Consider the following 17719-nt stretch of genomic DNA (forward strand, 5'->3'; position numbering starts at 1 on the left):
GAAGTCGTTCAAAACATTGTTCAAACAAACCCTGAAAACTACTCTGTGTGTGGTTTCTGGAAGTGTGATGGAGCCCTGAGGTGTTGAGTACCACAAGATGACTCTCTGAATCAGGTCCAAGTCACTTTAAGCCAACGTGTGTCGTGATGAAGCTCCGCCAGATGTAGGGAAACAGGTTTAATCTTGAAGCCTGTTGATAACGTTCAGCTGTGTTCCAATCCGGCCGCCGGATGAATCAAATCGCCCCCCCCCTCTCTCTCTCTCAATTTGACACACACACAAACACCCATCCGCTCATTCATCCAGCTCCACCCAACCTTTCTTATAATCCTGCAGAATCTCAAGGTAATATTGCCACTCTGGCTCACTATCGTATTTCACCTCATAAACCGTCTTCAAAGGGTTTTTGTGGGGTTTGTGAACCCGAAGCACCACGCCCTGATACCAGGCCTCGGTCTTGTCCTTCTCCTCATACAAGTGCCTGATCCTCTTGCCAACAAGTTCTGGGTACTCAGAGGGCACGGAAGAAACCTTGACACGACTGCATGTCCGCCGCTTGAAATGCTTTAGGAGGAGCGGTGGTGGGACTTTCTTCCTCTTCCTTGAAGGACCAAGAACCTGAGGTCCCTCAATGTCCTGAAGAGCGTTCTGGAATTGGATGTGAACCACAGATTTTCGGAGGTGAAGGATCTTGGAGGCCCTGGTTGTCCTCCTAGCAACCTTAGCAGTCAATTTAAGCTCAAGAGTCCTTGGCTGTTTATGGGATGGTCTCCTAGCACCAGAGCAAAGAGTGAGTCCCTTGGTCTCCAAGGCTGAGTCTTCCTTAGGAAGCACCTTCATCCCCTTTAGCACACAACCATGTTGGAGGGAAGGTGAGGAACATCTGGCAATTGTTTCTTTATCTTCTGGTTGGGGAGTCTTGCAATGCGAGGACGTAGTCCCAAAACAAGCTGCCAATCCACATGTTTTGCCTTTGGTACTCTTCTCTCTGAAGTCCTGGTCAAGAGACTCTGTGGTTGCATCTGTTCCTAATGCCTCAATATCACTGTTTGGGATCAAGTTCGCAGGATCCCCTGGGAAAATGAAAAGCACAAGAACAATCAACTGGATGAGCATCTTCATTCAAAATATGCTGTCCACAATTTTGAGCCTAAACTCTTCTTCCAAAGGTTCAACAGATCTCCTCCGTTCTCCAACTAGTCTGATTCTGTTCTAAAGGGAGAATGGATCCCACTGGACAACTTCTAATACTTGATTCATTTCAGATGATGGATTAGAAGATTCTTGGGCTATGTCCCCATCCCAAAAGATCTCGTCATCCCAGAGTTGTGTCTTAACAAAATCAAGAACTCCAGATGTGTTTGAATTACAGTTTCCAGACTTCCAGAAAAAAGGAAAGTATAATCTCAACACATGTTTTGAAGACGACACCAAATTCTCTAAGGTTGTCTTAATCAAGACATCACATGTCTTTTAACCCAGGGAAGTCAAGGACCAAAAAAAGATAAAATAAAGCCCCACTATTTGCTTATAAGATGCTCTCAGGCATGGCTTTGATTTGCAGAAGCATTATGCACCATTTGAAATGTCCTTCAGGAGCACCTTCAGCCCTGTCCAGCTATAACTGCCAACCTCCAAGGCCTTGTATCTCCCACAAAAGGCACCTGTAACGGTATGTGAGAAGGACCTTGGGAAACAGGATGAACAGACACAGCCCAGACAACTGTCTGATAAACAAAATCTGAGTCTGAAGGAGGGAGCTGGGTGGAGAAAGTGACTCAAAAGGGAGCATCCTTAGTTTGGGGACAGTAAAAGTGAAAAAAAAGGAGGGGGCCTGTGCAGTTGCAAGACTGATGAGATAGTCCAAGCAAGGACCACAAATGGGAATGCTAGCTCTATCTTTATTTTAAGGTTACTTTAACAGAATCTTGCAAGTCTGAGAGTAACATTTCTTCCCCCTTATTTTTAGAGTCTTAAGAAATGAGGGGAGGGTCCCTTCTGAGATGTTAGCCCGGCTCCATTCCTTCTGTGGATCTAGCTGCCTCTTATCTGACCACTGTCTTGTCTGTGGCTCTTCCTCCTGTCTGCCAAGGTCATTTCCACATGCCATTACATCAACTGGTTTAGTCTACAAGATTGAAGTATTGCAAGATTCCACTAATGTAACCTTACAATAAAGACAGAACAAGTCATCCTGGGTGGTGCTTCCTGTCTGGACTACCTCGAAGGGATAACATCTGTTTATCTTGCAAATCTGAAAGAACATCTCACCCCCCCATCTTAGCAGTCTAAGAATCTAGGGAGGGTCTCTTTTGAGCTGTTTGCCTGGCTCCCTTCCTTCTGTGGGCCAATCTGCCTCTTCTACTCTGTCCATTGTCTAGTGTGCAGCTCTTCCTCCTGTCTCCCAAGGCCATTCCCACATACCATTGCAGCACCCGAGCAGCACAGCACAGCTACCTGCCAAGAAGCCTACCACCTCAACTTGTGCCCAAAGGCCTTCCACAACTCAAAACTAAACCCAGCAGCAATGAGCAAGATGCACCCACACAAAGAACGGATACCTACTTGGAGGTGTGCAGGCGCGCCTGTGAACTTGGACCTGGAAAAAATAAAGGTGTCGAGAATCATCTGAAATGACACTGGCTGGGGGACAGTTGGTCAGAGCTAATGAAGGGGAGACTGTGAGCGTGTGTGCATAGGTGTGCGTGTGTTGTGTGCAACAGTACCTAATGTTCCATCTTGCCCAATGCTGTCTACTGCCAGCTTTTCTAATGTAGCACCCTCCAGCTGAACTAAGACTAGAACTCCCAGGGTTTCCAGCCAAACAGCTGCTATCGGGATACAACAGAGGGAAAGAAAGATGTTGCTAAGTTACAGGTCTCAGTAGGTTCCTCACCTCTGAATTACAGGTAGTCCTCAACTTATGACAAGTGGAACAGAAACTTGTCTCACCATTCTGTTAAATGAGTCATGCCTAATTTTTGGCATGGTCTTTAAGAGGATCCAGCTCACTGACTTTGCGCGTCAGAAGTCCCCTGGAAAGGCTGCAAGTGGTAATCACATGACCCCAGAACACTGCAACCATTGTAAATATATGCCGGTTGCCAAGCCCCCACACTCTGATCACATGAACATGCAGACGCTGCAATGGTCATAAATGTGCGGATCACTTGTAAGTCCCTTTTTTTCAGCGCCCTCGTAACTTTGAGAATCCATTAAACAAATGGTCATAAGTCAAGGACTCTCTGTACATCAGAGCCATGTGCCCATAATGCAGGCACCCAATTCCATGGCTGCTTTGCCAACAGTCTCAGGGCATCCTCCCCTTTCGAGTTTAAGCACAGCCTACTCTCTTAAGATCCCTTTTCCTGGTCCTCTCCCCATTTAGAAAGCAGAATCCCACCGATCTCTGCAGAGTTCACTGAATTCTGTCTTGGGCATTGACCCTGACCACTCTGTAAATTTTCTACCCACATCTATAGGGAAAACCAACCAAAGCTGTGTCCATGCAAGTGGGAAATTGCAGAGACTAAAGCCCAAGAAAGTCATACTTTTTGCAAGACAGAGAAGAGAAAAAGGAGAAAAAGGCAAACATAGATTCAGTTCAATTCTTAAGTTTCTAAAGAAGGCCAATTGTCTGCCCTTACCAAGCTGCTGCTTGACACACTCGTGCCAATGAAGGGTCAAGAGGTCCAGGTAAATGTCTGGCAGCTGTTTCAAAGCCAGCAGCTTCAACATCCGAGAAGTACAGCTCTTAAGATCCAAGTCCCTCAATGCCTTCTCTTCAGACAAGGTGGTAGGACGCAGTTCCACCTTGTGGTCCTGCAAGACGTGGTCAACCGACACACCAGAAAGATTGGGGAAGAGTTCCTCCTTCACCACGTGAATAGGGATGAAAGTGGCGCCAGCTCGCATCACATGAGGAAAAGGACAGTTATTATACAGCACGAATATCTCCAGTTGAGATTGCAACTTCTTGAGGAGTGCCTCTACATCATTAAAGGCCAGCCAGATCTCTTTGCCCTTGGAGAGCTTGGGTCCCTCAGAGACCTTTGAACCATTTTTGGGCTTGGTGCAACTGATGGTCTTCTCTTGCAGTTCCACAGTGGACTCAGACATCTCCAACCATTCCTTGAGTTTGTCAGGGGAGGAGGTAGACACCGAACTAGAAATTATAGTGCAGACAGAGGTATGCAACGCAGTGAAATACTGCCTGGGTGATTTCTGCTGACCAAGATGTTTTTCAATGGTGGGATCCAATGGTGGGGTCTCTCTAAGGGCAGGAGAGCCAGGAGGGGCACTGGGAGGCAAGGATGTTGAAGCATTGGGCAGTTTAGCATTCAAGCACTGGATCTGCAAGATCAGAGTTTTGGATGGAGTCACAGTCTGGGGAAGGCTGGACCCAACCAAGGAGTTATTTTGCTGAGTAACTTGTGGGCCAGAATTTTTTGGGAGAGAGACATCCTTGACCCCAGAGGCAGCTTCAGCTGCATGTGCTTTTAAGATTTTGAATTTCTTGAACAGAAACGCCGCAGAGCTATGAAAATGTCTGTTACTTCTAGAATCACCGTTGGCGGGCAGCACCAAGGCCTCTCCGTTTGTCTGGGAGACAGAGCCCTGGCTGCTGGCTGCTTTTCCCTTCACTTCTTGACCTTTGATCTTTGGACCTCCACTGTCTGGAGCCTCAACTTTCTTGGGCAGCTGCTGAAGATCAGGTCTCTCTGCCAAGTCTTCCGTTTTAAAGCTGAGGTCCAACACATGGTCTTCATGAGTAAGTCTCTCAACTCTACCATTGGAACGATTGGCAGGGGCTGTTTGGCAAGACCCAAGATCAGTTGGATTCAAAAGCTTGACCTTGAAGCTTTGCCCAGGCCCAGCATAATCTCCAACCCCTTGTCCTACTGGGAGATTATTTTTATTCAAGTCAGCATCTCCAACTTTCGATATTGTGTTGCAAGTGCTTCCTTCCTCCCTAGGCAGATCCACCTTAGATTCTTCAGTCGATCTTTTAGAGCCTGTCCAAGGCACAAATCCATTTTCCACACTCTTGTCTCTGTTTTTGGGAGGCAACTCCTCAGCTTGACAACTTTTAGTGGTGTCCAGTTCCACCAAATCGGTGGAACCATCTAAGTATGCTTGGTATGGAGCTAAGCTGAAGACGTTGTTGATAACAGGCATAGGAGGAGAAGAAGTTGAGGGACCTTCATGCTGTTCATGGAGTCCCTTTGGTTGACGCTCTGGGGACCAATGTACATGAGGTATAGATTGGATGTTGGGAGCCTTCAGAACATTTTTGGGCAGGGATGGTTTGCAGTAGGGATGGTGGGAGATAATGGGACTATCAGAAATAATTATGCAGCCTCCCAATTCATTTTTGTGAGTGGTGATGCTCCTCTTCCTAGATTCATAAGTTAAGGAGACCTTGTGATGTTTCTCAGAAGATTCCTCCTCCTTCTCATTCAGCTTTTCTGGTGGGCAAAGATCCTTCTTGCAACCATTTCCCTCCATCTTTCCAACCCTGTCGTAACAATGAGACAGCCGGTCTACTTGATGAATGGAAGGGAAAGCTTGTAGACCAGAAGAATTTGTGCTGGCTTCTCTTGCAACACGGCTACTCTCACACCAGTCTGGGAGATCACCTCGGCTGCGCCAATGACTACAAGCTGGGGGAGCCTCTTTAGACAAAGCACAGGCAGGGACAGGAGTCTTTGGAGCACAGTCCACCTTGGTCGTTGAGTTCTGTGGGTGCTCATGTTCCCTTGAAGAGCGAAGCTCTTCAGAGGGGGCCATTGGAGGCGGGCCCACAGCCTGGTAAAGGTAGCTCTCCAGATGGCCAGGATAATAGCTGCGAGAGGTTTGCTGAAAATATGACCCGGGGAACAGTTGGCCATCTTCACGGCTTGGAGACCCAAAACCTTTGCAGGCCGCCAAAGCAAAAACCGAGTTTGTTTTTTCGGCTTGCACGTAGCTCTGGTGATACAACAACATTTGTTCATGAGAAGTGAGGGGATACGATCCCAGAGGGTAGCATGAGGGTGATTGCTCCTGGTATGCCAGGTCCTGGGGACTCACCAGTAAGCTGGAAGGAGGAGGAGGAGGAGGTGGTGGTGGCAGCCTGGACCACATGTGTTTGCTGGAATTGCTATCCGCTGGGGACTCGGAGATGCTTTTCTGACTTACAGAGGGATAGCTGGCATCCAAGGAAGAGCCATTCTGTGCCCTCTGGCATTTCTCCAATGTCTTATGGTAAGGCAAGAAGGCAGCCGAGTGAACAGCGCTCTCTTTGGACCTTTGCCGAAACTGCACCATGCCATTCTCCGCCATCGAGGTTTTCTTGGACCCCCCTGTGCTGTAACCGCGACTCTCGGCACCAGTGGGCAAAACCGAGGACGGGGAAGACCATTCCAGACGCTTGGAGAAGTTCTCCATCTGCATTCGGAAGGTCAGAGCCCCTTTGGGGGAGTAGCCCGATTCTGCCCCGTATGGGTGGCTTCGGTAAACCGGTTTGGGGGCTGCCAAAGTGGAGCAAGCTGCAGGAGCTGGAGAGAGCTGCTGGGTTGGGTACCCCTGAATCCAACCTTGCTGGATCACCCCTGTGTGACCCACATAGCTGGCCCACCGCTCTCGGTTGATACATTCGTTGACCTTTTCAGAACCCGGAAGTCTCTGACGCGATTTCAAACTCTCTATTTCGGGCTGGTAGTTAGCTTTCTCTGTCCTTGGAGACTGGCCAGGCGCACCTGCCGGGCAATGGCTGTAGGTCTCGGCAGCCGACCAGTGAGATAAAGTTTTGGGCGCTTCGTGGCACTGGAGTGGGAAAGTAAAGTAGGAGCCTTTGTAACTGTAATGGTCATCCATGGGGAGGTCGGGCAGCCCGCTGGACCGGCAGAAACCCACCGGGAGGACGTGGGTTGGGTCCACCTCCAGTCGAGGGAGCTTGCTGTAACTCATGGCGCTCACTGCCTCCAGGACCCGCTTCTCCGCCATTGGTAGATGCTCTCTGGCGAACGGGCTGGGCTAGGAAATGGAGCAGTCACTTGGGTTGTTCTGAAACACAAGACAAGGGGGGAAAAAATCAGCCTTCACAACTTCCCAAGTTAATTGTTATAACAATATCTCATACTTTGCAGGATCCAATCTGGGTGGGTCACCAGGACCAGAAATTTCATCTTCCAAGCTTTAGGACTCCTGCTGGAGCTCATCCTCAGGGGACTTCTCTCTGCCACAATGTGTGGTTTGAGCTATTCTATATACATAGTATTTATGTGGTGCCTGATTGTGTGTGGCTTTTAGGTATTGATGGGGCCGGCTATTACATCATTGGCTTGTGCTGCCAAGTCCTTAGCTCCTAAGTACCTGATAAGCTGGTGGTAAATCAGCACTCTTATGGATTGATGAGGCCGCTGTTTCCCAAGCTTCAATCATTTCCCTGGCTGTTTTTGTACCTACTCGGCCAACAATCTTAGTAGCTGCGAAACTGAATGTATGTCCTTGTTCATTACAACGTGGTGCCTGCAACCAGGCACCACATAAATATTATGCATAGAGTAGCCCAAAGCGTACATTCTGGTGAGAGAGTAGTTGCCTGAGGATGGGCTAAACCTCTGGTCCTGGTGACTGATCCAGACTGGATCCCGCAACATTATCCTGGGACATATATATTCACCTTCATTCAATATCATACTTTGTTTTCAATTTTTTTTCCCTCTTTGAACTTATGACAGACCCCTAAAAGCTACTTATGGCCCATTTTTCAATGTTACAATACCTGCAAACACACACATACACACGATTGCCTTTTGGGCTCTTGGCCACCACCCCAAAAGCAAGGGAGAATTTATTTTCCAATCTCCCAGACCAGACATGTCAAACACAAGGCCCGGGGGCCGGATGTGGCCCGCGAAGTGGTTTCATGTGGCCCATGAAGCCATCCTGGAAACAGTGAGGGAACGGCCCCCGCTGCCTTGGCCCTAACCCAGGCCGGCCGGGAGCCAATGTACAATTTTGTGGTGGCCATTTATGCCGAAACGCATTCGGTCTTAGCTCCACAAGACCGTCTGGAAACAGCGAGGAACCAGCCCCTGCTGTGTTGCCACCCCCCGGGTCCATGCTGGGGAGGGGTCACCCATTGTGAGGAATAAAGAAATGGACCATGCCTTGGCGCTTGCCCCGGTCCCACCCCCTTCTGCCAGAGACCCTCAGATCTGTCCCACTCCTGCCCAGGCCCCCACAGGCACCCTTGACGCGAACGATGTAGAGCTGGCCACGCCCACCCAGTAGGCCACACCCACTCCATCCACGCTCACCCAGTAGGCCACACCCACCCTGGCCACACCCACCCGGCCTCCCGAGGGCAACCACAATGCTGATGCAGCCCTCAATGAAATTGAGTTTGACACCCCTGTCCCAGACTGCATACAACACAGGCAAGGTAATCCAAAACCCCTCAGCCACTCTGGCTGAGGCAGATGGGAATTGAAGTCCAAAGCACTGGAGGAAAGGATAATGTTCATCCTTGGAACAATGCTCAACTTTGGATGATGCTTGGATAGACTCCACCCAGTTTTCTTGGCAAGAATGCCAAAGCATTCACCGTGTGTAAGTATTAAATGTTGAAATAAGAGAAATTTTGGTTACTAAATTTAAGATATTTGGAAATGACCAGAAAATAAGAATATGATATTGTATTATTAATTGGTTGAAAATAAGATGGTGAGAATTCAAATAGATAAGACGTGTATCCTGAACATTAGATCTTGTGATGAATTGTGATAAAGAGAATTGGGGTTATTTAAAACTTGGAAATTATAAATATTAAACGTTAAGTTTAAATATTAATGGGAAACTAAAAATTGGGGGAAACGAACCAGGACATTGATTGTCTAAAAAGGTTGAATGTTAAAACAACTAGGATATGTATAAACAAAAATTATTGATAAAGATAAGAAAGTTATTTTTATTTAATCGATAGAATAAGAATTGTATTAATTTAAATATGAGACAGTAAATACCCAGGGGAAAAAAGAGGAAATATTTAATGTAATAGTTTGAGATCTGTACTAAAGATATCTGTTACTGAATTATTGACCAACTCAGCCGCCACGTTGCTTTTCAAATATTTAAATGTAAAATTAGAAAATCAATAACATTTTCTCAAAAAAAAAAAAGATTTTATTTTTTAAAAACATTCTCTGAATAGCCTACAGGAAACGGGAGTTTCCTGGTGGTCTTCCATCCAGATGGCTAAAACAGATAGCACAATATGGGTTTCCTCAGTTACAACCCTCCTTCCGTTTCCCTCTGGGGAGGAAGAATTACATAAAAGGGGAAGAGTAGCAGAGAGCAGCTTACACTCCATGGAGAATTCGGCAGAACAACACTTCGATTCTACAGGCTACAGCTAGTCCTCAACGTACAACCACAATTGAATCCAAAATATTTGTTATTTAAGTGAATTTTGTCCCATGTTACGACATTTCTTGCCCCAGTTGTTACGCGAATCACTACAGTTGTTAAGTTAGTAACCGGGTTGTTAAGTGAATCCGGCTTCCCCCGTGGACTTTGCTTGTCGGAAAGTGACAAAAGAGGATCACGTGACCCAACCGTCATAAGTACAAGTCAGTTGCCAAGCGTCCTAATTTTGATCACAGGACCATGGGGATGGTCATAAGTCACTTTTGTCAGTGCCGTTGTACCTTCAAACGGTCACTAAGTGAACTGTTGTAAGTGGAGGACTATCTTTATGGCCAAAATTAACCGTCCTCACAGCGTTCCCCGCTACACGGTGGCGTGCCTTAACTTAAGAAATCAGAAAATCCGTACCGAGTCTAGCCAAAGAAACAGGCCCACGCACCCCCCAGCTCAGCACGGGACTTCTTGGAAAGTCTTCAAAATGCTTAGTAATGAAGATATTTTGGTTTCTTGGCTTCTTAGAAACTGCCAAGTCAGAAGAAAGGGAGAGAAGAGGTTATGAGTCACATGTTACAAAGGAGCTTCTCCGCTGAGCCACGAAATGTTAGGCCGGATCTCTGCAAATACGTCCTTCTACCATCCCACCCCAAGTTCTCCCAGGAAATCCTGCTTGGATTCCTGGCCTGAGCAGAAGGAGAGTTAATAATAATAATAATAATAATAATAATAATAATAATAATAATAATAATAATAATAATAATAATAATAATAATAATAATAATAATAATAATAATAATAATAATAATAAAGTTGGAAGGGACCTTGGAGGTCATCTAGTCCAACCCTCTGCTCAGGCACGAAACCCTATACCATTTCGGACAAATGGCTGTCCAGTCTCTTCTTAAAAACTCCCAGTGTTGGAGCATTCACAGCTTCTGGAGGCAGGTTGTTCCACTGGTTAATTGTTCTAACTGTCAGGAAGTTTCTCCTTAGTTCTAGGTTGCTTCTCTTCTTGATTAGTTTCCACCCATTGCTTCTTGTCCTGCCTTCAGGCGCCTTGGAGAATAGCTTGACTCCCTCTTCTTTGGGGCAGCCCCTGAGATATTGGAACACTGCTATCATGTCCCCCCTTGTCCTTCTCTTTGTTAAACAAGACATACCCAATTCCAGCTGCCGTTCCTTATATGCTTTAGCCTCCAGTCCCCTGATCATCTTGGTTGCTCTTCTCTGCACTCTTTCTAGTTTGCTATCTATACCTCCATAAATAGATTTATTCCTGCTGAATGAAGTTATAGAGATCCCCTGGCTGAGTTTTTAGATGTCTCCAGCTCCTTCCTTGCCCCAGGGATGGGAAAGATTGAGAAGCTAATGAACTACAATTCCCAAGATCCCTCACTATCGGCGATGAGGGTTGGGGTTGCTGGGAAGTGTAGTGTGACAACATCTGGAAGGTCAGATATTCCGCCTGAGCAGCGAGGGAAGGGTTAAATGCCCTTTTAGGTCACAATCTGGCCCAGATTCACACACAAGTCAGAGCTGCTACTTATAGGGAAAACAGAAAGCTGTCCAGCCATAGAGCATGTTGGCTGGGGAATTCTGGGAGTTGAAGTCTACACATTTTAAAGTTGCAAAACACGGTCATAAACTATTCTCATCACGTTGGGCTCTACCTAAGTCCTTACAAACTTTGCTCTCGGCTTTTGAATACCAAGAATGCTCCCACCAACACCGGCAGAGCAAACCACTTGTATATAAACAAGAGAGTAAAGCTTCTAGCATTGATGATATTCCCTAGTTGGGTCAAGAAATGTCTGCAAGCAAACAACCAAACTCAAACAGCACCAGGGACCCCACATGTCCGTGGAGACGGTCAGTCACGGTGGTCCCAAAGGTGCTTTTTCAAAAGGCAACTGGACTTCCTGTCTTTTTCCTTGACGTTTCGCTTCTCATCCAAGAGGCTTCTTCGGTTCAGTGAAGAACTGAAGAAGCTTCTTGCGTGAGAAGCGAAATGTTTTCAAGGAAAGTCCAGTTGCCTTTTGGAAAAGCCCTTCTGGGACAAGGACCACACAGTTCTTTTCATGGATAATTTGCCCCAGACAATCTCTGGGGCAAAATATAGATGTGATTCGTGGCTGTCTTTCCAGGATGTTTGCCAGTCCAAAAACAGGTCACCATTACGTGTGCCAAAGTGAGCCAGGAATGTTGAGTCAAAGAAAACACAATGGTTAAGGCTTTCCAACAGCATGGCCTTGACCGGGTTTTAGGAGAGTAGGAATGTTGTAACCAGCTTTTATGATCAATGCTGTTTGCTAAGTGATTACAAACACACATATGGAGGGAGGGGGGCAGAGGAAGAGGGAGCGGGAGAGAAAGAGACAGAGAGGGAAAGAGACAGAGAGGGAGCAGGAGAGGGGAGAGAGAGACAGAGAGATGGAGTGGGAGAGGGGGAAGAGGGGAGAGAGGGAGAGAGAAACAGAGTGGGAGAGAGGGTGGGAAAAGAGAAGGGAGAGGGGAGAGAGAGACAGAGAGATGGAGTGGGAGAGGGGGAAGAGGGAGAGGGGGGGGACAGGGGAGAGAAGGAGAGAGAGAGAGAGAGAGAGAGAGAGAGAGAAACAGAGTGGGAGAGGAGGAAAGAGAAGGAGAAGGAGAGAGAGAGAGAGAGAGAGAGAGAGAGAGAGAGAGAGAGAGAGAGAGAGAGAGAGAGAGAGAGAGAGAGAGAGAACTTACAAAAAAGATTTCGAAAATCCTTGGAAAAGAGAACTGTCTATGAACGGTGAGAGATATTCCACTACATGCAATCAGGAAGGTTAAGAATTATCGAAAGATACAACTGCTGTTATAGGAATATCAGGATACAACCAACATCATTTACACTAGTATCAGCTTACAACCAACATCATTATTTACACCACCTATTTTCACCTTTGGCCCCCTTCTCGCCTTATTTTTCTCCCCCCCTGTCCTGGATACAGATAGCAACTAGTGTGTTCCCGATTGTCAACAAAACAGTATATGTAAAGCCAGTTTGGTTCACTGGGTAAGGTATCAGGCTAGAAACTGGGAGACTGTGAATTCTAATTCTGCCTGAGACATGAAAGCTAGCTGGGTCACTTTGGGCCAATTCCCCAGAGACGGTCAGTTCTAGTCCTGCTTCAATTATGAAAGACGACTGGGGAATTCTGGGCCAATCACCAGGAGACGGTGAGTTCTAGTCCTGCTTTAATTATGAAAGGTGGCTAGGGAACTCTGGGCCAATCACCAGGAGACGGTGAGTTCTAGTCCTGCTTTAATTATGAAAGACGACTGGGGAACTCAGGACCAATCACTAGGAGACGCTGAGTTCTAGTCCCACTTGGGTGACTTTGAACCAATCTCTCTCTGTCTCTCTCCCAGCCCAGCCCAGCCCAGCCCGGCCCAGCCCAGCCCAGCCCAAAGGGTTGTTGTTGTGGGGAAAATAGGAGGGAAATATATTGGATATGTTTTCCGCCTTGAATTATTTGTAAAAATAATAAAGGTACAATGCGAATAAAAATAAATAGATAAAATAAATAAAGAGTACACTTTGTTTTTCTGGGGGCACACTGGCACTGCAGTAACATCCCCATGTGCATCTTTCACCCGAGGCCCCCTAAAATATCCCGGGGCCCCTAACTGAGAATTGGTGACTCACACAATATTTCATCCTTAGCTGTTATTGAACCTCTTTTTCAATATGCTAACCGTATTTTATTGCTTTTACGGCTAATTTTAATCGACTCATAACCGAGTAGCAGATGGAAACATAATAAACTTGGATTTTTGTTTTCCCTCATAAACGCACCGAGACTGCATTTTTCGTCCTTAACAATATGCTGGTTATTGTGATTGTTAGTAGAACCTCTTCTCGGTCTGAAAAGAGGCTACCGAATTCTGAATTTGGCTATCCCAGCCTAACATGGTTCTCCTCCTTATTTCCCCATGTGGCTGTTAGGTAACTTATGGGAACTTCGTTGGCATTTTTAAAGTGCAGCATCTAGGTAATTGCCCTGAGGCCTCGATTCCCTGGAGTGTTAGACACGCCAAATGTATTTTTAAATTGTTCTCTTAGGTAGCGCATCTTCCTCTCTCTCTCTTTTTTTTTTTTGAAATTAAAAATTTAGCCCGTCATGAGCCATAGAAAGGAATGTATTAGCTTATTGCAAACAAACATTGCCTTATCTAGAGTGAAAACAGTTGTCTCCAGAGTCATAGTTAAAACAGATGTCTCTTTATCTGGAGTTAAACCAGATGTTTTCTTAAATAGGCATTTTATCTTTCCTATACATATGTGGTTTTTTTTTTTTTCCTAAGCATAAGATATATTATAGTCTTCCTTTACCTCTGGTAGGTTTTGACAGGTCATATTCTCATTTATTTAGATCTCACCACTTCCTTTTTATAAAAATGGCATTATTGCTGTCTGTTTAGTCTTTTCACTGATCCTTAATTTAAATTTATCGCACACATAGAAGGAAAATATTCCCCCAAAATACATTCCTGGGAGAGATTAATGTTGGCAAAGGCAGACTCCCACATTCTGACATGTTGAGGGTGCCTTGTGTTCAATCTTTTTTTTTTTTTTAAACAACATTGCCTCACTTTCCAGAGGTCTCTTGCAAGGAATTTATGACTTTGACATCTTAAGACTTCGGGAGTTTTCAAATCTGGTTTTTCTGACCTAGTACCAGAAGATCCTGGGAAAATACAAATGGAAACTGTGTGGGTGGCTGCTGTTCCTTGCTCTACAAATCCTTCCTTGTTTAATTTCAAGGCAGGTAGTCTCAACTTACGGCAACGGGGACCCAATTTTCTGTTGCTAAGCGAGCCGCCCTTGATATTACGACCACGGTTGTTAAACGAATCACTGCAATTGTTAAGGGAATCACGTATCATTGGGTTTCCCCTATTAACTGTTCTTGTCAAAAGCCTGCTGGGGAAAGGTTGCAAATGACAAGTCACTTTTGGCCTCAGGACTCCGCAACGGTCATAAACACACCCCTGTTGGAATTGCCTCAGTTTTGGTCAAATGTTGACCCTGGAGATATTGCTGATGCTAATTTTTGAATGGCCGCGAAATCGAACGGTTAGAACTCAAGGACTCCCTGGACTTAAACCAAATGAGCCGATTCCTGTTTTCTCTCCATTTTTTTTTTCTCCTCTTTCAACAGGAAACGAGGCCTGCGCATTGCATAAAACCTGGAGATCCTTTGCAGCTAAAAATCACTTAATATATCATATATTCACTCAAACTTCAGTATGTAGAAATGTTACTTCTTCGCACATTGGTGTTTTTTTTTCTTTCGACAGGTTTTCTAGGTAGATCTTAAAGTTTCGCGCATACGCGTTGTGCGTGGCTTGTATACTATATATAAAAACCACAGACCCGCAAAAGACTCAAACAAAAAAAAATGAAAAAATAAACAAACAGCAAGGAGTAAATATGTAACTTTTGCCATCTCTTCCCAACTTAAATAGGGGCGCTAAAAATGCCACCAGAGTCTTAACGGGAAGACAGGACCAATTTTCATCCCAAAAATATTATTCCTGGCTATTTTCCCCCCAGACTCTAAATATCACTCTACTAAGGTTTCAGGCAGGTCTACTCATAAGAAAATACGCACAAGGTAGCCCATGGATACACGTCCCAGATGCATTAAAAAGAAAAAAAACAGACGCAACCTGAACAGGGATTGGAAGGGCGACAACAAGCCACGTTTCTCGACTCTTTAATAGCAGACGTGTCTAACCCTGGCAACTTTAAGACTTGTGGGCTGGGGGACTCTGGGAGTTGAGGTCCACAAGTCTTAAAGTTGCCACGGTTGGACACCCCTGCTTTATAGGATTGGATTTTGCAGAGCAACTCAAACCAATCAGCACCAAACATGTGCCAGCCATCCAATCAGCACTCACTAACTCGCAGCAGTGGCATTTCCTACAGCCTCCACGCACACACAACACCTCTGTGTACCCAAGCGCTATAGTTACCGCAAACATTTGCTTTCACAGCTCAACCACTGCCCACATCTCTCCAGGAGGCAAAATGTCTCCTTTTAAAAGCACGGCAGGCCATGCATAGGCAGAGAAGCCTTAACTAAGCATGCTGTCGTGCGTGTGCAAATACACACATGTACACATCCCCACCGCTGGCAATCCCTAAATGGCTCAAGGCCCCTTTTTTGTAGCCCTCCAACCCGTAACAAATGATCTCAGGGAACGCATGAAAAAAAAAGGAAATCTCAAACAACTCATTTCAACAGCAGGAGAAAAACAGCCTCTGTGTCACAAACAGGCAACCAAACCCAGCCACGTAAAAAATGGCATAACGTGAATTCAGTTTGCTTCAAAAAACTCCCCTGGTTGTTTGGTTTTTTTTTTGTTTTGTTTTGTTGTTACTTCAGAAACTTGGTGTCACCATTTTTGTTGAAAACAAAAAACCAAGCAAGCCTGACTTTTAACAGGGCTCCTGCGAGCATGTACAAAGTGCTTTGCAAGCCAGAGAGAGGTTGGCATCCAATTTGAGCGTAGCCGGATTCTGGAAGAAAAAACCTTTTCTTCTTCTTCTTCTTCTTTCTTTGGCACTCCCTATCTCGGCAGCTCCTTTCAAGTGGATCTTGGTTTAAAGGCGGGCAGTAGTGCCCAGCGTGGAGGAGGAAGGGGGCAGCTGGAGAACATGTTTCTGGGTGTACAACACCCACCCACCCCCCAAAAAACCCTTCAGTCCTTTGGCTGCCTTCCAATCCCACCATTCATAGAATAAACAGGATTTTTTTCTCCCCGTCTTCTTTTTTTTTAAAAAAAAAAACACATCTGTTTATCTGGGAAAAGACACTGGGTGCCAGCCACCACCCAACGACAGCCCCCCTCCCTGAAGAAAGAAGAACACCTGGATGTTCTTGGATACCTGCCCCCCCCTCCAAGAACATGATGCAACCAGAGAGCATATCAAGCCCCGTCTCTTTCGACACAGGCCTGGGCAGCGCACACCTCCTTCCCCACCAAGAAGAGGCACGGGCAGGGGAGGATGGGAACCGAAGTCCAGCCGAGCTGGCGGAGGTCGCGCTTTTGGGGAAGGGGGGGGAACAGGGAGGGGGAGGGCTCAACCCCTGCAAATTTACTCGAGAGTAGGAATTCCACCGGAGAGCTTGCCTGAAGTTTCCTCGGCTCTCCGAAGCAGCCGGCGCCGCAAATCAGAACCGCGATTCATAACAACAACAACAACAACAACAACAACAACAATAACAGATCCCAGGCTTTCCACTGGCCGGGATGGGGGGGGAGCGACACCCCGCAAGCCTTACTTCCGTGTAAACACGCCTCTCACTTTCTTCCCTCCTTGCCCGTCACGTGCGAAGCCTTCCAGGCGCCCCGGATGATGCCCAACAGCCTTTCTGGGCGGGCGCCCCCCCCCCACCACCCCCACCCGGTGGAGGCAGCCCGGCTGCGCCCGATGGGAGGTGTAGTGCCCCCTCCTCCTCTCTCCTCTCCTCTCCTCTCACCTCCGGCTCCCGCAGCCCTCGCCGCCGCCGCATCTTCTTCCCGGACGGAGCTTCTTTGCCCGGGTGGAGAGTTTGCAAAAGACGGCGCGCCGGTCTTGGGAGGGGTCTCGGGCGCGCTCGCCCCTTTCCTTCCTTCCTTCCTTCCTTCCTTCCCGAGTCCGAGCTCCGTCTGGCCCTTGATCCGGAGTCGCTCCGCTTTCCACTAGGATCTGGCGCTCCGGTTCAGCAGCAGCAGCAGGCTCCGCTCTCCGTGCGCCCGGCAAGTCCCGCCAGCTTGATCCGGAGTGGCGGCGCTGGCGCGGCCGCTCCTCTTCTCTCGCCGGTCCCTCCCCGCAATCGCAATTCGCGAGTCGAGGGAGGGGGAGGAGAAGGAGGAGGAGGAGGAGGAGGAGGAGGAGGAAGGCGCCCAGGGAACGGGGGGGGGGAGAGGAGGAGCCGGGACCCGGGCGCGCCCAGCCAATGGAAACCCCGCGGCCAGACCTCGGCCAGAAGTTTGCGCTCTCCGTGGGGGCTCGTCGGGGGGAAGCCGCGCCTGCTCTTCCTCCTCCTCCTCCTCGCCCTGGCTCGACGTGCCTTCCGGGCGGGTCTCCCCCCCCCTCCCTCCCTCCCTCCCTTGCACAACAGCCTTGACAGGTCAGCCTGTCCTCCGAGGCAAGAAGCCCTTCCCCCCCCCTTCCACCCACTTCCCACCTCTTGCAATGCCAGGGGGTCGCTGCGGATCGCGAGGCTGGCTCCCGAAGGAAGGGTCTCCACGCTGCCACGCGGGAAGGACGCCCTCCTCCCTCTGCGCCGAG

At 47.4% G+C, this 17719-nt stretch overlaps 1 protein-coding gene across 1 annotated transcript; it reads right to left on the bottom strand.

The window, feature by feature from the left end:
* Positions 1 to 283: 283 nt before the first annotated feature.
* CUNH15orf39 (chromosome unknown C15orf39 homolog) lies at positions 284 to 16943 on the bottom strand. Its single transcript, XM_015822543.1, has 3 exons — positions 16926 to 16943; positions 3648 to 7047; positions 284 to 1073 (listed from the first exon to the last, which is right to left on the bottom strand). Exons 2-3 carry the CDS (start codon positions 6985 to 6987, stop codon positions 295 to 297), a joined length of 4119 nt encoding a protein of 1372 aa, XP_015678029.1. The 5' UTR covers positions 6988 to 7047; positions 16926 to 16943; the 3' UTR covers positions 284 to 294.
* Positions 16944 to 17719: the final 776 nt, after the last annotated feature.

Source organism: Protobothrops mucrosquamatus, unplaced genomic scaffold, assembly GCF_001527695.2.
Source record: "Protobothrops mucrosquamatus isolate PMUCROS unplaced genomic scaffold, P.Mucros_1.0 scaffold1601, whole genome shotgun sequence".
In the NCBI taxonomy this organism is placed as follows: Eukaryota; Metazoa; Chordata; class Lepidosauria; order Squamata; family Viperidae; genus Protobothrops; species Protobothrops mucrosquamatus.

Coding starts and splice junctions, on each gene's coding strand:
- CUNH15orf39 (XM_015822543.1), bottom strand. CDS start 6,987: ATGGCGGAGAAGCGGGTCCTGGAGGCAGTGAGCGCCATGAGTTACAGC. Junction 1,074..3,647: donor GTGTGTCAAGCAGCAGCTTG/GTAAGGGCAGAC, acceptor TCATTTTCCCAG/GGGATCCTGCGAACTTGATC.